This window comes from Onychostoma macrolepis, chromosome 15 (assembly GCF_012432095.1).
Source record: "Onychostoma macrolepis isolate SWU-2019 chromosome 15, ASM1243209v1, whole genome shotgun sequence".
Classification (NCBI taxonomy): domain Eukaryota; kingdom Metazoa; phylum Chordata; class Actinopteri; order Cypriniformes; family Cyprinidae; genus Onychostoma; species Onychostoma macrolepis.
The window spans coordinates 13,631,774-13,654,760 of record NC_081169.1 but is presented as its reverse complement, the minus strand read 5'-3'; the positions used below and the strand labels follow the sequence as shown (position 1 = coordinate 13,654,760).

Here is a 22,987-nt window from a genome sequence, read left to right as displayed (position 1 = left end):
ATCATCTTGTTGCCAAGCAATCTAGTTCTGGCACATTAAAGCAGTAACATGCAGTAATATTCTACTTAGCTCTAACCAACAAACATATTAGTTGTATTTTTAATATTCATTGGAATATCAATACCATGGAGACCACATGAGATAACACAGTTCTTTAAAAAAGTGGAAATGTAATCATTTGCCTGATTCATTTAGTGTGCTTCCAGCTCTGCACGCTCAGTGTCCTGGAGCTTATCGATTGTTAATTTACTGCAATGCTCCAAGGCCCCACGCGTGGCCAGTGACTAATGAACTTATTCAGACCATGTGTGACCAGACGAGATACACAGTCCCACACAAACTCATCTAACCTCGTTTCTCCTCCTTCCTGCCCCCAAGGAACGCGAGGTTGCAGAGGATTGAGAGGCAGAGCTTCTGGAGAGGGAACAGTGGCTGGACATCTGACCACTGGACAGCAGGTTTGCTTTGAAATACTGGATTAAATCTTCATCTGTGCAGTGAAATATACAACAGTCAAATATACAGTGAGAAACAAAAAGCACAACACACAGAATTTTATTTTTATATTTTATTTAGAATATGAGACGCTGCTTGCCCATGTGTGGTTCAATGGCTAACGCTGTTTGTGGTTGCCAGGTTGTTTCAAGGTGCTCTAAGTGATTTTTACTAGGAAGTTTAGGTGCAGATTGTTTTGTTGATATCAATCACAACTACGTTTTATAAGGAAGATGAGAGTGGTGCAAAACTTGCAGTCACGATACTAGTGCGTTACTATGGATGATGCTGTGGATGGTTGCCAGGGCATTGCTAAAGTGTTCAATGTCACACTAGTCCAATGTCGAGAAAGCCCAGAGGTTTTGATTTGTAATTATATAAATGTCAAGATCTAGATTTATATTTAACACTTATTTAATACATTAATTATTAATACTTTTTATATTTAACACGTATAATTTAGGTTTACATTTAGGTTTAACATTTATATTTTATTTGAAACATTTATATTTTACATTTAAATTTAAATAGAGGATTTAATATCAAAATAAATATCAAAATTAAATCAAAATTTTTCAGGTATTGTTTGTACACAAATGCATAATTGTTTAAAACCGGCCATATTTTTCTCAACCCGTTTAATTAAAAAAAACTGCCCCCTTGTTTTACCACACTGATATATAGTTATATTTAAGTATTTTATTTATAACACTATAAAATTTATTTATAACATGAATATTTATTGCTATACACATTTATGTTTTAGATTTACAATTAGATTTAACATGTTTAGATTTTTTGAACAACATTTATAGTTATTTGCTAAATTTAAGATGGTTATATTTAGGATTTAACATTTACACAAATGCATAACTTTAAACTTTTTAAAAGCTTTTGCATAAAAATGGCCATATTTTGCAGTTTGTAACAAATAATTTTTTAAAAATTCAATTAACATTTATATTTTATATATACATGTAACATTTCTATTTATTTATAAATTTAAGATTTAACATTTGCATTTAGATTTAACATTTAGATTTCATAATCTATATATGTGTATATATATACACATATATTTTAAATAATGTTTTATACGAACACGTTTTTAAATGCTTAATATTTACATAAAACTAGCCATTTTAAGAGTTTTACCTTTTTTTTTTTTTTTAATAAAAAATAATTACATACCCTATTTTATTGCATTGCAATGTGAATGCTAAGGTATTTTGGGGTTTATTTTTAGTACTAATAGTGATACTTGCATCTCTATTAGCTAAGGTTTTTTGCTCCACCTTAAGTCTGACCTTGTGTGCTCCACTGTGCAGCTGTTCTGCGGTCTGATCTTCTCTCTCTGTGTTGTGGGGGCGTCCTGCTCCCGCCGTTGTCTTTCAGGTGCTTGAGTGGGTCCTCCGTTACAGGAGGGGGCTCAGGTGGAGGAGGCAAGTCTGCAGACACGCACAAACCAAAAGTGTGAATGATCATCTCTCCACTCCATTATTACAGAAGAGCAACTGCTTTAATTACTACAATCAATAATTTATTAACTATGTGGATTCTTACTCCCTGGTTTCAACACTTCTCGTCTCGCAAAGCCATCCTTTTGAGATTTCTTCTTAGGCCTGGGCTTCTGAATTGAGGACGTGAATGATGTATATTCTCCTAATAGCAGTGCAGATTAAAGTAAACAAAGATTATGTTCTCCATACATAATCTTCAGCAATGTAATAAAAACAGTTATTTTTCCAGCGGTGAAGGGCCTACTCGTGCCTGTGTTGTTGGAGAACAGTTCCTCCATTTCAGCAATATCTCTCCAAGGACCGCTGTGGTTGGGAACGCTGCCATTTAGAGACTCTGTCTTGGTTAACAGATTTGGGTTGGAAAGAGCAAACTGTGTATTGTGTGCACACTGTGTTTTCCTGTTGAATAGACACATGAGAATTTTGTTTTTTGTTTGTTTTTTTCTTTTACACCAAGTCAGATTCTAAAGCTATTGTCATGGCAAGAAAAAAGTAAAATCAGTTTTAATAAAGAAAAAAGCTAAAAATATATGAAGAGATATGAAAAGATGTGAAATAATTTGTGATTTCAAAGCTGAATTTTTAGGTGCCATTAATTCAGTCTTTAGTGTCACATGATTCTTTGCAAATCATAATAATATGCTGATTTGATGGTCAACAAAAAAATTATCAATGTTGAAAACAGTTGCACTGCTTAATATTTTTGTGGAAACCGTGATAAATGTTTTTTTCCTTATAGAAACTTAGCATTTATATAGAAAAATAGCATCTGTCTATCTATCTATCTATCTATCTATCTATCTATTATTATTCATTGATTATATTGAGCTGTCAAATCAACTATGGTTAGGTAACAACTTAAATTTCAGTTTGTTCCACACACACACACAAAATAGGCTACTGTATAAAAAATGCTTATTTGCATTAAAATGGCCATATTTAGGAGTTTTACCATTTTTAACCCAATTAACATTAACAACATGAAGGTGAACTATTCCTTTAATGTCGAGCCCTGATGCCTTTGTGTGTGTGTGTGTGTTTACCGTGGCAGCAGGTCTGGATGGTGCAGGTTTGGCGGGTACTGCTCCTCGCTGGGGGAGGGTGTGAGAGTTGCTGTGGACTGCAGGCTATAGGTCGTGACCCTGTTGGTTTCCTCTCCTCTCAAAGGCAGAATGGCTACGTCCTCCAGACCCTCAATCAGATAAGATCGCTCAGGCAGTGGAGGACACCACTCTTCATCCTCCTCAAGGCTATTGAGACGTAAACATTAGGATTCCAGTTAAACCTAAAATATCGGTACACTATTAAACACAAACTAGGTTTAAAACAAAGCAAGAACAAAGAAACTTCATACAAACACACAAAAAGAACACATATCAAAAGACTCTGGACCCCTGATGCATCTAGCAGCGATTTCATTACACGATAAAAGACTGCGGTAAATAAAATCAGACTGCGGTCCTTTGAAAAAAGTAAAAAAAATACTATAAAAGAGAATCCAATGTGGGTACAAAAGACAGCATTGTAAAAAAGCTTATCAAAAATTTGTCAAAGCAGTTTCATCCATGGAGGGTGGTGATAAAAATATGATGTGAAAGGAAGAAAGCATTGAGGACAAAGGTTGATATGTGTGGTTCCGCTTCATTCCAACCCGTGGCTATTCTTTCAGGTTCATTCTGAGAAGCCGCGTCTGGCGACCTGCCTCTCGGCCCCGTCTCAAACAGCCAGGACGGCTTGGCTCTAAGCGCTAACATCATTAGCCCCTGTCACTTTGAGCTGAAACATCAAATACGTTTAGATAAGACCTCAATTTATCACCCAGACTACATTTTACCATGTTGCACAGGTTCCATATTGGGTCACTTTTCTGAGAAGGAGATTTATATCCAGAAGTGTCTGAACTTAAAAGAAAAAAAGTCAGAGGACAACTACTGAAAAGCAGGTTTATACGTTGATGAAATCTTCTAGAAATGGGCTGACAGTAACATGGTATTACCACAGATTTTGAACTTGTACTATGGTCGTATCATTTGATTCTGGACATGTACTGTCATATTAACAAATTCCATGGTATTTTAACATGGTACAATGGTTGTCGGACATTTACAATGGTATTAACATGCTATTTTAAAATGGTACCATGGTACATGGACATTTACCATGGTATTAGTATGTTTTTTTTAATTGTACAGTACCACAATTTTTAGACATACAAATGGTACATTTCGGACACCATAGTATTAACATGTACAGTATGTATTAATAACATTAATGTTCTTTTGACATGGTACCATGGTTTTTGGATATATACTATGATATTACCATGGTATTTTAACATAGTACCATGGTTATATCATGGTTATTTGACATTTACAATGGAATTAGCATGTTTTATTTTAAATTGTACCACAGTTTTTGGACATGCACCATGGTATTATCATGGCTTTTCAAACAAGTACCATGGTCTTCTGATATGGTTCAATGGTTGTTGGAAATTTTCCATGGTATTAACATGATATTTTAACATGGTACCATGGTCCATAGACATTTACCATGGTATTACAATGCTTTTATCACATGGTATCATAGTTGTTGGACATTTACTGTGGTCTTATCATGTTTTTTAAATTTGTTATTGTACTACAAATTTTTGGACATACACCATGGTATTAACATTGGTTTTTAAACAAGTACCATGTTCTTTTGACATGGTACCATGATTATTTGACATTTACCACAGTATTAGCATGTTTTTTTTTTTTTTAATTATACAACAGTTTTTAGACATGCAGCATGGCATTACAATGGTTTTTATCACGCAGTACAATGGCTTTGGACATGCACCATGGTAATACCATGATTTTTAGATACAGTATGTACCATGGTATTTTGATGTTTTGACATGGTACCAAGAGCTTGGACTGTGGTATTAAAATGGCTTTTTGTTTAAGTACCATGGTCATTTGACATGATGCCATGGTTTGTGGACATTTACCATAGTATTATCATATTTTTTTACTGTACCACAGTTTTTGGACATGCAACATGGTAATACCATGTTTTTCAGATACGAACCATTTCAATGACGTTACCATGGCTTGTTGATCATGCATCATGATCACAGCAAGTTCTTTTGTACATTTACCATAAACTACCATGCTTATCTGGACATATACAAATGTTCTGCCTTAGAATGGTTATTACCTGTGTCTTTTGTCTGTGTTTTGAACTTCCTTGTTTTGTGCTGAATGTAGGGACATCACATCAGACCAAGTTGGTGAAGTGGTTTGTCCTAGAGACTTCTGCTTCATCAGTTTGGCTGTAAAACAGCATGAAACGGTCACAAGGCTAAACTCAAGTCCATCTGCATAAAATTGACATCAGCATTTGTTGCAGCACTTGTTGATCCAATCTGTCTGCATAATTCCTGCCTAGGACCTAAAGAACCAATCCTTAACCCTCATGATTGAAATCAATGTCACTCCTACCATTTTCGCCTCTTGGGTACTGAAGCTTTGCATATTCTGCTCCACTGTGGCTGGACTGAAGGCTCCACTGATCCAGGTCCTGCTCCATGCTGTAGAGGTCAGTTTTGGAGAGGACTGGAGTGCTGGTGTATGGGTCTGGACCCTGAGAGTACAGGCTGCACACATCATGCCCATCTGCATCGGCTGGGTTGATGGTACAGTATATGGCGCCTTCATTAGAGGCCGGGCTGTACTTCCCATTCTGGCTCATATAATTTGATAATCCTGAAGCTGGAAAACAGATTAATGAGTTATAGGAGATTTGATTTGTAAGTGTGACAGTACCATAATGTAGGGGAACGCCCATGACAGAGATCTTACTGTTGTAGTATTGATCTGTGGAATCAAGTCCGCCTGCACAGCAGTTGACCGAGTCTTTTCCATTTCGAGAGAAGTTGCTGGTAGGCCACGAGTCAGCCAGCCAAGGGTAGTTACCCAAATGTGACTCCAACAAACATGGCCTGTAAAGGAAATTAAATCATTTAATTTAAAATAAATTATTTTACATTATATATAATTTTTTATAAGGGATAATATTATATTAAATTTTTTTGTAATTAAATTAATTAATAATAGTCATTTTAATGTTCATTTTTTATTTAATTTTTCCTGACCATTTTCCATGTTCTACCGTGGGTAAATTTAAAGTCTCCTATGATACAGACCTTCCATTTATAAGATCCGACCCATCACCTCGAGAGAGAGCAACTAAAGAAAAAAATATGAGAAAGAATTCATCCCAAAAGCTCTTCTGACAACATGATTTAGAGACACACATTGTTAGTTTTGTGCTAGTATGGTAAGAAGGTTACCTGCGGGCGTATATGCAAAGGAAGTAGTATAGTGTCCAAGTTCTTTCCTCCTCCTGTGTCTGCAGTAGATCCAGGCACTGAAACCCATTAGAACCATCCAGGATGATACACCAATCCCGGCGATGAAAGCTGGCTGACGGACCACCCCTGTGATCTGCTCGGATAGGCTGACGATATCATCCTTCACCACTGACAACGACTGATCTATTGCTACTTCTGATAGAAGATATAAGGAGGAAATGGAAAAAAGTGAATAAGAGCGATTATGTGAAAACGGAAAAGAGACAGAAGAGTAAATGCTTCTTGTCTTATACAGGAAACATTTTATCAAAATATATTTCATCATCATTTATCTTCAACTGACACACAGCATGAAAATCCCTAACATTTTTGATTCCTTAGCATTTTCGATTCCTTAACATAAAATACGAGTAAATGCTGAGATAAGAATCTGTTAGGTGGGATAAATGTCACCATCAGAGGTGTGTGGTAAATATTTTTTATAAACATGCCGGACAAATCCAGCTTAAACTGGCAGCTGTGTTTTGGACAGCACAAAACATGGTAGCAGGATTAATAGCTGGTCTAGCTGGTTATTAGCTGGAACAAGCCGCTCATTAGCTGGACAAGCTGGTCAAAGAAAATTATCGCTTGTTCAGTCTGGCCATTAGCTGGCCAAGATTGTTATTAGATAGTCAAAACTAGTTATTAGCCAGATCAAGCATTTGGTTTTTGGCTTATTAGCTAGTCCAAGCTGGTTATAAGATAGGTCAAGCCTGTCAAAAGCTGGTGAAGATGGTCATTAGTTTGTCCAAGCAGGTTATTAACTAGCCAAAATGGTTATTAGCAGGTCTAAACTGGTTATTAGTTGGATCAAGCCAGTCATTAACTGGCCAAGATGGTTATTGGTCCAAGCTGGTTATTAACTGGTCACTGCTGGTTTTTAGCAGGTTCAATCTGACCATTATCTGGCCAAGATGGTTATTAGCTAGCCAAAATGAGCAGGTCTGGTTATTAGTTGGATCAAGCCAGTCATTAGCTGCCCAAAATGGTTATTGGTCCAAGCTGGTTATTAGCTGGCCACTGTTGCTTTTTAGCTGGTTCAATCTGGCCGTTAGCTGGACAAGATAGTTATTAGTTGGTCTGAACTAGTTATTAGCTGGATCAAGCATTTAAATAGCTGGCAAAGATGGTTAGTGGCTTGTCCAAGCAGGTAGTTAGCAAGCCAAAATGGTTATTAGCAGGTCTAAACTGGTTATTAGTTGGATCAGGCGGTCATTAGCTGGCCAAGCTAATCAAACTGGTCACTGAATGGTCCAAGCAAGTTGTTAGCTGTTCAAAGCTGTTTTTAACTGGTTCAATTTGGTCATTAACTGGCCAAGATGGTTATTAGCTATTCCAAGCTGGGTCAAACCTTTTAATAGCTTATGAAGATGGTCATTGGTTATTAACTAGCCAAAATGGTTATTAGCAGGTCTAAACTGGTTATTAGTTGGCTCAAGCCAGTCATTAGCTGGCCAAAATGGTTATTAGTCCAAGCTGGTTTTTAGCTGGTCACTGCTGGTTTTTAACTGATTCAATCTGGTTGTTAGGTGACCAAGATGGTTATTAGCTGGATCAAGCAAGTTAATAGCTGGTGAAGATGGTTATTAGCAGGTCTAAATTGGTTGTTAGTTGGATCAAGTTATTAGTTGGCCAAAAAAGTTATTGGTCACAGCTGATTATTATCTGGTCAGTGCTGTTTTTTTCAACTGGTTCAAGCTGGTCATTACATGGCATCTAGTATGACCACCTGGTAACTGGTTTGTTGACCAACTTAGACCAATTAGAAACCAGCTATCATGTTTCAAAAAGGAGCTAATAGTTTAAGATATTCCTGGGTGGAAATGATGGCGGTACTCACTCAGGAAGATGAAAACAGGTTGGCTATGAGCGCCCACTCCTGCACTTGTCACCGCTGCGACCTGCACGCGATACATAGACTCAGGCAACAGCCCATCCAACAGCACCCACAGCGTATCCCCATCCACACTCCTGTTGATCATCTGCTGAGACTCGTTTCCTACACACCACACCTGTACAACCCAGAAACAGACTTCAGCCATTACTATTTTACTTAGCGGTCACCGAAAGGCTCCCCATATAAAGGCTTCACCGGTCTCACCCTGTACTCTTGTATGAGCTCTTCTGGTACATCAGGGGGAGGAGGCTGCCAGGACACTCGTACGGTTGAACTGTTACTTAACTGCACCACGCCGACTCCCTGAGGAGGGCCGCTCAGCACTAAAAGCAGAAATATGATGGGCAAATGTCAAAACATTAACATTACAGCAAAAGTTTGAGGGTAAAATGAAAGTCATGCGAACTAAAAGCTAAAGACTCGATTTGAATATCAAAACAAGTCTTGCCTTCATCAGGAGTGCGAACCACAGCTATTTCACTGTCAATCCCCTGAAACTCATTGTAATACGGTCTCATTTTAAACTCGTATTCTTTTCCACTGTATAGCTCTGTTAGGACAGCAGTGTGTAGGGGGCCTGCTTTTACGTCCTGGATCATCCACGCACTCCCCACAGGCCTGTAATACAGCCTGTAACCTTCAATATAGCGAGGATGCCGGTCAAGCTGCAAAAATATCAACACATACATATGGTATCATGAGTTTCAGAGCTTGTGAATGGCCATGTAATTTTGTCAGATACCGATAATAAATCATTTATGTACTAATGTACTGATATTTACTTATTTCTCATCATTTACCGTCCCACTGAAAATGCATGTCTACATATGTACATCAAATCATATACTCACAATCCATGTGATTTTAACACTTGTAGGGCTCAAGATTTTGGGTGTCTGCAGATGAACCTTGACCCCTCCTAAATCCATCTGCACATGTGCCTGGTCTTTCCCCTGACCTTCTGGAACATCTGAAAATGTACACACAAAATTATGCTGATGTGCACAAAGCATAAAAACAGCATCACACACACTACAACAAACCTACACTAACCTTGTGTTCGGACTGGCTCTGAGATAGGGCTGGGGTCACTCAGGCCGTAGGAGTTGATCGCTCGGATGATGAAAAGGTACACGGTATTGGGGTAAAGCCCAGACACTGTGTGCTTCTCTAGCCTCACGAGATCAGCTACAGTCTGCCATGTGCTGCCCACTGACTGACTGGAATAAGACACATTAAATGAACACTACATTAATTCACAAAACACATCTCCAGCTTTACAATCAAAATGAATGACTTTCAAAGCCACTGACTTTACATCAACTGAATTCCATATTAATGTGTCAAGTTGCAGCTTACAGTTAAGCTGATGAGCCATATTACTATATTACATTATTAATAAATGTAATAATTTAACATTTATCTTTGCTACTGATGCCTTTTTAGAAAAGAACTAATTCATTGTGAATTGCTGCGCTTTGCGTCATGCCTAATAACATTCCTTATCCATCAGAAAAAAATCAGTGCGATGCTCATCCATAGACATGAAAATACATTATTTGAATTATGACAGGGTTCAATTATACAACAGAGGATACGCATTTGAATATTCAAATAATTGTTATATTAGTAATTCTGTTCGGTGTTGGGGAAGCTACTTTGAAACTGTAGCTTGTCACAAATCACAAGCTACTCATAAATTAAATATATTATATTAAAGCTATTAACAAAGACACTGAAGAAATATAAGGGATCTGTATCAGATATATATGTGGTTGGTTTGGGGTCAGTAAAATTAATACTTTTATTCAGGCAGGATGCATTACATTTCTCAAAAATAACAGCAATGACATTTATTATGTTAGAAAAGGTTTCTATTTCAAATAAATGGTGTAGTTTTGAACTTTTTATTCATCATAGACTTGTTCCATATAGAGGTTCCACAAAACATATTAAGCAGCACAACTGTTTTTTAACATTGATAATAATAGTAATGTTTCTTAGGCATCATATCAGTATATTTGAATGATTTCTGAAAGATCATGTGACACTGAAGACTGACGTAATGACTTCTGAAAATTCAGCTTTGCCATCACAGGAATGAATTACAATTCAAAATATACTGAAATAGAAAACAGCTATTTTAAATTGTAATAATATTTAACAATTTTACTGTTTTTACTGTATTTTTGTTCAAGTAAATGCAGCCTTGCTGAGCATAAGAGCCATCTTTCAAAAATATTAAAATCTTACAGAACCCAAATTTTATATGATATTTCATATGATACATAATTCTATTATTCAGTTTTCAATAGTATAACATTAACACTACATAGATTCATACTAAACACAAAATGTCTCCTTCGTACATACAGCTCCCTGGTATAATGATCATTTGCGTTCAAAGAAGGTGGAATGTTGCAAACTGGAACGTAAATGGCTTGGCTCTGGCTTGTCAGGTTTTCATCAAGCTTGGAAATCATGTTTGGGCCAGTATAAAGCAGAAATTGATACTGCGAGGTCTTCATATTTTTCTCAGACCATTGACAATAATCATAATAACCCTAGGCAGCTCTTTCACATCATTAACAGTCTATTGAAAGTAGACAGTGTGAATACTTTAACTGCGTCAGTTCAGTCATGCAATGATTTTCTTAATTTTTTTAGTTAAAAGATATTCTTAATTCTTCTAGGCCAAGTTAAATCTACCAAGTTTTTCCGGTACACCCTTCTCTAATTTCTCCTTAGTCACTTCTGAGTCTCTTTGTGCACAGGTATCTCGTATGAAAGCATCTACTTGCATACTTGATCCCTTGCCTTCTAATTTATTCAAATCCTGTTTTGGTTACTTGTGCCCTGCTGTTCTTACAATAATAAATGACTCCTTGTCCACTGGTGTTGTGCAGGCAGCATTTAAAACTGCTGCTGTCACTCCTATATTAAAAAAGCAAAATAGTGATTGGAACAATCTCTGCAACGTTCGTCCAATTTCACACCTTCCATTTATAGCAAAAATTTTAGAGGGTGTTGTTTTGTCTCAGTTACACAATAATTTAACGGTCAATAATCTGTTTGAGCCCCTTCAATCTGGGTTCAGGAAGTTGCATAGTACTGAAACAGCCCTGGTTAAAGTAGTCAATGGTTTACTGTTAGCTTCTGATTCTGGCTCTCTCTCTATTCTCATCTTACTTGATCTCAGTTCAGCCTTCGACACTGTTGACTATATGGTTTTACTTAATCGACTGGAAACTGTTTTTGGTGTATCTGGGACTGCCCTAGATTGGTTTCAGTCATATTTTATGGGTCGCAGTCAGTTTGTTTTCATGGATGGTTCCAGGTCTGATGTGGATCCCGTTTGTACTGGTGTCCCACAGGGCTCAGTTCATGGTCCCCTGTTTTTTTAGCATTTATATCTATCCTTTTGGTCAGATATTAAGATCCCTTAACCTCAGCTATCACTTCTATGCTGATGATACTCAGATTTATATACATTCTCAACCTGGTCAATTTGTGGATGTTTCTCATCTTTCCAACTGTATTTCTGAGATTAAGTTGTGGATGTCTGACAATTATTTGTGTCCGAATAGCTCTAAAACTGAAGTCATGCTTCTTGGCTCTCCTCACCAACTGCGAAATGCTGCTTCTATAGATCTGTCAGATGATGGTGTTGCCCTAGAGCTACAAAGTAAATTAAAAAATCTTGGCGTTATCTTTGATGCCACCCTGTCATTTGAGCCTTTTGTACAGAATACGATAAAGACCTCGTTTTTTTTATCTTAGAAATATTGCACGTATTCGGCCTATGTTGCCCTTTTCTGTTGCTGAAAATTTTATTAACTCTTTTGTTTTCTCACGAATTGATTATTGCAATGCTCTCCTTATTGGAGTGTCCAAATCTTCTCTTAACAAATTGCAATACTTGCAGAATTCAGCAGCTAGAATTTTAACTGGGGCTAGGGCTGGTGATCATATAACTCCTGTTTTGGAGACGTTACACTGGCTCCCTGTTAAATATCGTGTAGATTTTAAAATTTTAATGCTTACATACAAGGCTCTGCATGGTCTTACTCCACAGTATTTGGCAGATCTTTTAACGCCCTACTCATCGTCTCAGCATGGTCTCTTAGTTGTTCCTAAAACACGGCTGCGATCTAGGGGGACAGGGCATTCCCAACTTATGCTCCAAAACTGTGGAATTCTCTCCCATCTGACATTAAGGATGCTAATTCTTTAGCTGTTTTTAAAACCTCTCTCAAAACATTCTTTTTTAGGAATGTTTTTATTTGATTAGGTTTCTGTTGTATTTTTTTTATTTATCTCTTGTTGAATTTATAATTTATTGTTTTTATTGTTGTGTTTTCCTTTATGTAAGCTTTTATGTACAGCACTTTGAGAAAGCAACTTTTAGAGGCGCTATATAAAATAAATGTATTATTATTATTATTATTAAACACTAAATAGGCAACATGTAACTGAATAACAGTGATAAATAGCAGTAATTAACCAAGTAATAATTCAAACTGTTTTTGAACCAGTTCATTAAAATGAATTATCTGACTCTCTAAATCAATCTGACTTTGAGAGATACAGACGTTCTAGTAGAGACTGTTTATTTATTCCCTCAGCTTGCTCAGTTGTAAGGTGGCTGTGTACAGAATACAAACACCTGCTATTTTGCCATACTGCTACCTGTCGAAAAAATAGCATGTTACTAGAAAACCTGCAGTTTTTCAAAAACAGCTATTGTCATGCAAATGAAAAATGTAGTTAACTTCATAGCAAGTTTGTTACTCCCCAACAGACTCTAATGTCTTGTGTGAATAAAAAAAGCTTCACTAGCATGCTGAATTGGACACATTGGCCTTTGTTAATGAGAAAAAATGAGCACGGAGCAGGGTGTGAAGGACAATGGAGAGGATCTGGCCTCGTCTCCATGCACCGTGAGCACATAAGGTCTGCTCAGTCGACTTCTCGGACTGTGCGCACGACCGTGACCTCTCAACAGAGCGAGCTGCACTATAAATCCGAGCGTCTTCTTAACAAGGTGTCAGAGCAGAGCTAAATAACGACTTGGCCTCTACTCTCGGCCTCCCTGCATCACCCTCCCTGCTGCTCTCCTGGCGGGACAATAATAGAGCCTTCTGTTCATCTGACCTCCACAGAGCCCAGAGGGACAAGTTCTGCTGAATTCTAACTGCAGCCCCAGGGAACATCCAGCCTGCAAGAGAGCAATGCTTCACTCTCACTTTATCATAAACTTCCATCCGCTCTGACACTCTGAATGACGTCTCTAACAAAACCGGCACTATAATGAGAACGTCTGCCACCCGCTCTACCCATCAGGCCACTGGAGAAGGTGTAGAACCCCCTTCCTGATATATTTCTTTTTAGTATGTAGCAGTGCTGGAGATTTTAAATCCATGCAGGAACTGACTGAATGCATTTCCCAATACGAGATAAAGTGCAAACTTTTGCAGGAGAGGAATGTTCCAGGCTCAATGCAAGTTAAGCTGTATCGACAGCATCCGTAACAGGCTTTTGATTACCACAAAACTCAGCCCTCAGTGTGTAAACACAAGCACAAATCATATGTAATGCATACAGGGTCAGAAATTAAAAGTGGCTCAGGCGAAAAATAATCCCACTGAATTTTAAAACACAGGAGAAATGCTCCATAACATGTTTTTCTCGTTTGTAACATCTGATATAGCTCTTAATATTTTATTCTAGGCCTAGTTATACACAATATGACAGAAAATATGAGTAAATATTGATTTTGTTTTATTGGTGACACCCTAAAATCCAATTATAAAAGATATAAAATGATGACACAACGTGATTTTATATCGTTAGAAATAAACACAACCCCATAAATGTGAAAAAAAAAATGCCCCTGAAAATCAAATCCAGGGGACCAATATTGCCTCTTAATGGAAAATTGGATTTCTGACACTGAAAGTGTGTATAGTAATGCATTACAATAGAAGTCTATAGGGCAAAGCCCTGCACTGGAGTAAACCTTGTAACTTTCTCATGATGTGCATAAAGATCCAGGAGGGGTTGTTTATATTGAGGAAAAACACATAACCAGATGTTTATCCACTTAGAAAAGTAGTGCCACCTCAAAAGGCTGATTTAGGTAAAATAACAGCTCAAATTACACACACATATTCATGCAAAATGTTAGCATTTTAACTCAAATTAAAGCTGTATGTTTATACTTTTAAACCTTCCAAAATGCTTGTTTCCATAAATCAGAAGTCTTCAACTTTCAACTCTTCAAGGACTTCTTGGTAGATAAGGAGAAGTTTGTAGAAGAAAAATAAACAACTAAACTACAACTACAACTACAACATAATACAACATAAACTAAACCGATAATAAAGTGTATAGTACCACTTTTATGGATTTATACACACAAACGACACAAAGGTGAAATATTAAAATTCCAATAAAAAATACGCATTTTTGGCAAAAATAATTTGCATTAACAGCCAAAATGATCAAAAATACAAAAATGTTCCCAAGGATGCACAAGAATATTGATGTATACACTTTAAACCCTTCAGTAACACTTTACAAAAAACTCCCATTAGTTAACTAATATTAACTAACTATAGCCAAGACATTTGTTCCTGTATTTGTTAATCTTTGTTAACATTAGTTAATGAAAATACAGCAGTTCATTGTTCGTTCATGTTACCTCAGGTCAATTAAAGGGATAGCTGACCCAAAAATAAAAATTCCGTCATTAATTGCACCCTCGCGTCATTCCAAACCCATAAGACCTTTGTTCATCTTCGGTATACAAATTAATATATTTATGATGAAATCCGAGAGCTTTCTGACCCTCCATAGACAGCAATGCAACTGACACGTTCAAGGCCCAGAAAGATAGTAAAGACATCATTAAAATAGTCCATGTGACATCAGTGGTTCAACCTTAATGTTAAGAAGCTACGAGAAAACAAAAATAATGACTTTGTTCAACAATTTCTTCTCTTGCGTGTCAGTCTTCAACACGTGCTCATGAGATTACCACGACGCATGCGTGTGCATTCCTCTGCTTGTATACAACTGTTGAATAAAGTTTGTTTTCTTTGCATCTATGGAGGGTCAGAAAGTTCTCGGATTTCATCAAAAATATCTTAATTTGTGTTCTGAAGATGAACGAAGGTCTTACGGGTTTGGAACAACATGAAGGTAAGTAATTAATGACAATTTTCATTTTTGGGTGAACTAACCCTTTTTAAATAATATTAACAGACAACCTATGAGTGTAATTATGAATTAGTAAATGCTGAAATTAACATCAGCTAAGATTAATAAATGCTTCAGAAGTATTTTTTCACTGTTAGTTCATGTTAACTAATGTAATTAACTAATGTTATTAAATGGAACCTTATTTTAAAGTGTTACCAACCCTTTCAATGAAAGTAAAAAGGTGCAAAGTTATTCAAACAGTAGTAATTTAGCATTAATAAAGATAGAAACCTGAAAGCCTCAATGATGTAGGAAGTGACAGCAGCTCCGCCCTCATGTGGGTTGGGCTGCCAAGTGAGAGTGACGCTATTTGAGGTCACATCTGTCACCACGGGCTTCTGAGGAGGACCAGGCAGCTGCAGGGACTGCGAGACCCGCGGGACGGACGATGTTCCAGTCGCTAAACACAAGAAACAAGAGTCAAATGTGACTGCGTCAAGGGTGCATTCTTGTCCAAGGACATTTGACTGCACATTGAAATCATCCATGTTTCTTGAAGTGTCAGCCTTTTCAAAGTCTTATAGAGAGCTGTGTTACAGAGAAGAATGCTTGTATGCTACCTTTCACTGTCACGGTCCCACTCCAACTCGTCTCACCAGTGGAACTGGATGCGACACAGGTGTACGTCCCTGAGTCAGTCTCCTAGCAACAGAGAAGACAAAATCATCTCTGAAAGACGACGAAGATAATTGCGAGCATGCAATGCTTCTGAAGTAGTTGTGTGCTTTTCTCTTTCTCTCCAAATGATGCAGATCAAATGTATTGTTTCAACCGATCAGTCATTTCAATTTGTTTTCGGTTAGTTTGAGGTCGTGACTGTTAGAGCTCCTCTAAGATCACTTTTGACATTCTCAACGGCTGTTTTGTATTCTGCGTACCGCAGTGAAATCTGTCAAACGTCTCAATTAAGATATACAGACTTTGTACCACAGATGGCATTCATATTGGAATGTTCTTGAAATGTGAAGCGAAGAAAAGCTGTACAATATACAGCTGCTTTTCTCAAGTTACTTAAACTAACTTTTGAACGACAATGTCTTTTGAATGCTATATTAGGGTCAAACTTCTGAATTTAAAAACAGGTGCCCTTTCAGTATGAATTTAAATTGACCTGACCAGATGCTACAAGAATTCCAACTGGAATGGCAGAAAAAGAAATTTACAGAATTGCAATGAACACATTTGCATAACAGAGCAATTTTAATGTTCAACACAAGAATGTTTATGATTAAATATAATTATATCATTAATTTGAAGTAATTATGCTTACATATACCCTGATATATATATATATATATATATATATATATATGTACCCTGTACACTATAGTGCATAGTATCCCAACACGCACTTCATTTTTATTAATTAATAACAAAATAAATACATTGCAATAAATATAAAATAAAAGACATTTAATTTTTTAAAAACTAAATTAGTGCATTCTGGGAAATAAAGCATTGCTCCATTATGGTCCATAAAAATTATAGTGAATTTATCAAATAAAATGCATTATATCGAATAAAATTAATATCATAAAATGTTTCTGGAACTATTCCACATGTGTATGTGTATTAAAAAAAACTGTTAAAATATAAAATATAATATAATATAACGATTACTATTTTATTTCATTACAACATAATACAACATAAACAAATAAACTATAATAAAGTGAATGGTACTACTTTTTCTACACACACAAAGGACATGAGGGTGAAATATTAAAATTTCAAATAAAAATACACATTTTTGGCAAAATGTATGGTGTTTGCATTAAGTTAAACAGCCAAAACAAAAAAAAAAACAAAAAAAAAAATTGGAAAAATGCAATAATGTTCCTAAGGGTCCTTTTTTCAAATGTATTTATTTATTTATTTTGTAAATCAACTTTTTTTTGTGTGTAATGAAAACTAAATTAGTGCATTCTGGGAAATCAAGCATTGCTCAATTATGGTCCATAAAAATTCAAGTTAATTTATCAAATAAAATGTCGGTAATATTAAACACAACTAATATTGATAATTCATGAATTGAATTGTGGATGGCACACAACCATGATTCTAATATATCATGTTATGATATAAGATGTACGATGCTGCTTTAACATTCAAAAGAGAGCTCCACAGAGTAATATTAGCAAATGAAATATTTCAGTCCTCCATCCTTATTTGATAGGCTAATATATCTGTTATGTCAAACACTATATCATGACATGAAAGATTTGGCTGGTTGTTTAGATGTATTGCACTCAGAGCTTTAAGTCTTGAGCTATTTTTCCATTGAACCTACTTGATGAATGAATGCCAAAATCAATTAAATCAAATCTTACTCTTTTCTCCAAACTTGGAAGGAAACTGCAGATTAGTGTCACTTCCACTTTATCAGTGTAATTTCGTGTGCGTAATTACATCTGAGCTAAATGTACGCAGAGATTCTCCGAGTGATCAAATCTGTTGGTTATTGATTTATGAACGTTACGTGGCTAAATGTGTTTTGCATGCGCTGATGGAAACCCTGCCTCGAGTAAGAAACGCTCAAGTGGACACCATTATTTCAGGTGTGCTTGTGAACGTCTCACTTAGTTTGAAATGTTTTCTCAGAGGCTCTCTGTCCGGGGAGCTTTCGCTTTTCACAGCCCTAATCAAAGCAAACAATTCACATCTTTGTCTGAAGTGTCTGTCAAATACCTTCAAGCCGCTGATGTGTAAAGTGCCGTTTTCCATTAGGCTTATGTGAATGTCATCGCTCAGAACGCTTTGCCCGTCCTTCTCCCACCTGACGCTGGGGATTGGGCTGCCCATCACATGGCACTGGAGTAGGGCGCTGGAGCCTAAAGCGAGCGTCTGGTTGGCTGGGCCCTGTCGGATAATTGGAGGGACGAGATCTGATGGGCCTGGAGGATAAACAGCACAGTGTGTTTGTGAGGAGTGTGTTTGCATCTGTCCAGTTGTCTAACAGTGCTTCTGGCATCCAAAGATCAGTCCGACTTACTTGTACGGCTACGGAAGTGCAACTGGCAGTCAGAGTTAATCACACTTTGAGAACACAATGGCACAAAAGATGAAGATATTGTGGAATTGGGGTGATGGGTCAGGATGGTTGACTAAGACTAGTTATTTCAGGGTATCTGCTGAATTTTAAGACTTTTTAAGGAATTTTTTAAGAGTTGCAGGAATAAAATGAATTCCGCATACAAAACAAACCCATACAATCTCAAAATAAAGCATGTTTCTCAGATTCTTACTTAATTAAACTGGCTACGGCACATATTCAACAGCAAAACAGGGTTAAAATACTCAAGACATCAATACATATGAACTAGAGTCTATCCATATTGGATTTGCTGATATGATGATATTAAAGAAAAACAATTACAAGATTATTGTGTTGATACTAATAAAATCTATATACTGAATCTTTTCTTACTGTGACAAGGCGGCCCAGAGAGAAGTCACAAGGGTTTTACATTTAATTAAACACCAGATACGGTTTATTTTGTAACCACAATACCAATAATATTCAGAAAAAAGATTTTATGCATAATGCAGGACTTTCAATTACAAACATGCCCTCCAAAAAACCCCAGGACTTTTATTTTGAAGTGTCTATGTTTTACTCCTTCCAGGTAACGTTACTCGTTAAAAAAGAGGAGGAAGCAATACTCTTACAACAATTCTCAACATATTACAATATAAATGCCGTAAGGTAAATATTCATATTAACAGCAGATCATAAGCAGTGATGGGAATAACAGCGTTATAAATAAACGGAGTTACTAACGGCGTTATTTTTTTCAGTAATGAGTAATCAAACGAATTACTGTTTCCCCCGTTACAACGCCGTTACCGTTACTGACAATAAAATGCGGCGTTACTATAATTTATTAGAATTTTATTTTTCAATTCATCCGAATGGATGCGCAGTGTAGGCTACCTGTATTTGACGTACCATAAACTCTAGTGTGAAGGCGCACGACTAGTCGTCGCTTTGTCTCACACTCGCAAAGAAAGATACAGAGCAAGAGAGTCTTTCATAACATGCAGAATTGACGCGCTACATGTAAACGATATTCTTTCTTGTATTTTCCTGTCAAAATAACGGAGTTCCTTTGGAATTCTTCAGCTTTTTCTCTGGCAGTGGGCGGAACTAATGCGCAAACGACAATCTCATTGGCTGGGGCTCACCTATTACCATCCCTGTTTTCATTTCAGCAAATCAATTCGAGCGAACGCAGACAACATGATTAATATTCATGAACCCAGCAGCTCATTGATCCTTAGTCCCCCCGCCTTTTTTTTTTTTTATAGAAACACTAAATGAAACACTAAAAGTTTAGTCAACATGACAAATATGCATTCATACTTGGTTATTCTAATTACTAAAGTTCTATCATCATATAATGCTAAATTATCATAATATTATATTATAATGCTTGACTGACTGATGCAAGTGTCAGTAGATAAATAGTGTAGATTAATGTACAATGTTTTATAATAATAATTTTTTCTACTTAGCGTCCATTTCATTAATTTAACAAATTTAATATTGGGGGCATCCAAGTTATTTGACATTTGAACATTTAAAAAAAAAAAAGTAACGCAATAGTTACTTTCCCTGGTAATTAGTTACTTTTATAATGATGCAACTTAGTTACTATCTCAGTTACTATTTGTGAGAATTAACTAGTAACTGTAACTAATTACTTTTTTAAAGTAACGTGCCCAACACTGATCATAAGCAATCACTTGGCACAAAAGATTGTGAACTGCACTAAAACCTTGAGCTTGTAGAACAGTCAACTAGTTTATTATAAAAGGAGATACTGCAAAGTTTTAAAATGAAGTGTGTTCAAGTACACTTCACTTTTAGTGATCCCTCAGCAAGCACCATTAATTAAAAACTAGCTTTATGACTTAAGGAACGCACATCAAATTGAAGAGCCGTGTGCATTGTGTGTGTGTTCACGCTCAGGTGGTTTGTTAATACTAGGGGTTTTCTTCACAATTGTCTCCAGAGATGCCATTTGCTGGGTAGGATGAACTGTAATCCCAGATACTCACCAGTTTCCACTTCCAGCAGAGCCTTGGCGAGGACACTTCCTGCCACACTGATCGCCTGGCAGATATAGGAGCCGGAGTCCTCAGAGTGAACATCAGAGATGGACAGCTCTCCACTCATGGACACAGAATAACGGCCCGACTGGGAAGGAGGTTGGCCGGGGAAAAGCAGCATCTACGACAGAGGACAGACTCTTGAGTTCACACCACACTGTGGGCAAATTACACAGTGTTCAGAGAGACTGAATGTCTGATTTACAAATTCCAAACAGCCATGGAAAACAGGATCGTTCTTGTTCTTTTGAAGTAAAAGAGTTTGATGAACAGAACTGGACATTATATGAAAATAGTTGTAATTAAAAATATTTTAATATCCACCATTTATCGTTTATAATCTAATATTAAAATAATGGTCTAACAATTAAAAATTAATTTAAAGCATTTATTAATCTAGGTTAATGTTCATTTTAAAATATGTTATTTTGTGTTAAATCATAGAACATTTACATACAATAGTTCATATAGTATCATTTAAAAGTTTGGGGTCATTAAGAATTTTTATATTTTTAAAAGATTTCATAAAATATACAGTAAAACAGTAATATTATTACAACTTAAAATAACTTTTCTATTTTAATGTATTTTAAAATATTATTTACTCACGACAAAGCTGAATTTTCAGCTTCATTACTCCAGTCTTCAGTGTCACATGCAGTGTTGGGAAGGTTACTTTGGAAATGTAATAGGTTACAGATTACAAGTTACCCTACTTAAAATGTAATAAGTAGTGTAACTTTTCAATTACTTTATTAAAGTAATGTAACTGATTACATTTGATTACTTTTCTAAATTTCTAATGTTTTCAACTGTTAATAATTTTCAAACATGTTAACCAGGCAGGGTTAACCTTACAGTAGAACTCAACACTGATTACTGAAATCTTTCATCACTTGAATTAAGATTATAATATTTTAATTTTAAAGGAGACATTGGATGAAAAATATCTTCATTTGCATATAAATGTGTCTTAGCAGTTTGTGGACACAACCACAATGATAGAAATTCACTCCTTTTTTTAATCTCCCAAAAACCTAAACAATCTCAATTATCAAGCCATTTTGATTTTGTAGTGAATAACCAGCGCTCTCTTCCACCTTCAGTACCATGACTGAGGTGAGACCCTTGAGCAAGGCACCGAACCCCCAACTGCTCCTCAGGTGCCGCAGCAATATGGCTGCTCACTGCTCTGGGTGTGTGTTTACGGTGTGTGTGTGTGTGTGTGTGTGTGTTCACTGCTGTGTGTGCACTTGGATGGATTAAATGCAGAGCACAAATTCCGAGTATGGGTCACCATACTTGGCCACATGTCACTTCACTTCACATTCACTAAATTCGTTTATGCCTGGCTGCGCAAATCATTTTACTCCAGACTGTATTCTGAATGAGGGACAATTAAAGGTAGGTTTTGTTAAAAAAGTTAAAACTCAAGGATGGATCATTTCCACAGAAGAGAGGGGCGGAGTGAGCAGTGCTCATTAGCATGTAAAGAGATATGCACCGAAACAAGTCACTGTGAACAGAGCTGTTTTTAACAAGGTAAAAGGGTGTTGTTTTACACAACCACTGAGACCATTTCAAGAAGACCCTAATGAATCATACCACCTTGTGGAAAATGTCCCCTTTGAAGCACAGCCACCACAAAATCAGACTTACCTTAAAATCATGCTGAGGTTAAATACAGATTTAAAATTATAACAAGAAATACCTTAATAGCAATGATACTGTTTTTGAAATCAAATCTTTGCATAGCTATGACAGGAAACACTGGATCTAACAATGCCTTAGAAAAAAAAAGAGTTAATCTTAAAAAAATAAAGCATATACATAAAGGAAATATAAGATTTATCGGATAAGCATGTTATAAACTCCTGAAACATTGGTGTTTCATATTTTAGAGCAGTCACTGCAATTTATGAAAGAAGTCAATTAAATCTGTATGTGAGAGTGTGTGTGAAAAAAATCAGATGTAACCCCCTTTGTAATCCTTAACATTTTCATGAGTAACTGTAATTTAATTACACATTTTTTCTCAGTAACTGTAACTGATTACAATTACTTTTATTTTGTAATTAAATTACATAATTCCGTTACATGTAACTAGTTACTCCCCAACACTGGTCACATGATCCTTCAAAAATCATTCTAATATGCTGATTTGCTGCTCAAGAGACATCTTATTAACAGTTGTGCTGCTTAATACATTTTTATTTTCAGGAGTTTTTGATAAATAGAAAGTTCAAAGAACAGCATTTCTTAGAAATAGGAATCTTTTTTAACATGATTAATGTCTTC

At 36.3% G+C, this 22,987-nt stretch overlaps 1 protein-coding gene across 3 annotated transcripts in view; it reads right to left on the bottom strand.

The window, feature by feature from the left end:
* zgc:77784 (uncharacterized protein LOC402947 homolog) overlaps nt 1-22,987 on the bottom strand; it is a 67,969-nt gene that overhangs the window by 703 nt on the left and 44,279 nt on the right. For 2 of the 3 annotated variants that reach the window (XM_058744422.1, XM_058744424.1), the window contains exons 8-26: nt 20,639-20,810; nt 18,266-18,471; nt 16,138-16,219; nt 15,809-15,977; nt 9,368-9,534; nt 9,166-9,284; nt 8,763-8,979; nt 8,519-8,637; nt 8,258-8,429; nt 6,355-6,570; nt 6,208-6,250; nt 5,864-6,003; nt 5,504-5,773; nt 5,220-5,334; nt 3,059-3,265; nt 2,260-2,414; nt 2,059-2,157; nt 1,803-1,943; nt 351-490 (exon numbers count right to left, since the gene is read on the bottom strand). In XM_058744422.1, the coding sequence (XP_058600405.1) occupies nt 351-490; nt 1,803-1,943; nt 2,059-2,157; nt 2,260-2,414; nt 3,059-3,265; nt 5,220-5,334; nt 5,504-5,773; nt 5,864-6,003; nt 6,208-6,250; nt 6,355-6,570; nt 8,258-8,429; nt 8,519-8,637; nt 8,763-8,979; nt 9,166-9,284; nt 9,368-9,534; nt 15,809-15,977; nt 16,138-16,219; nt 18,266-18,471; nt 20,639-20,810 (2,949 nt within the window). The remainder of the gene's footprint in view (nt 1-350; nt 491-1,802; nt 1,944-2,058; nt 2,158-2,259; nt 2,415-3,058; nt 3,266-5,219; nt 5,335-5,503; nt 5,774-5,863; nt 6,004-6,207; nt 6,251-6,354; nt 6,571-8,257; nt 8,430-8,518; nt 8,638-8,762; nt 8,980-9,165; nt 9,285-9,367; nt 9,535-15,808; nt 15,978-16,137; nt 16,220-18,265; nt 18,472-20,638; nt 20,811-22,987) is intronic. The other variant, XM_058744423.1, reaches the window with a different exon arrangement.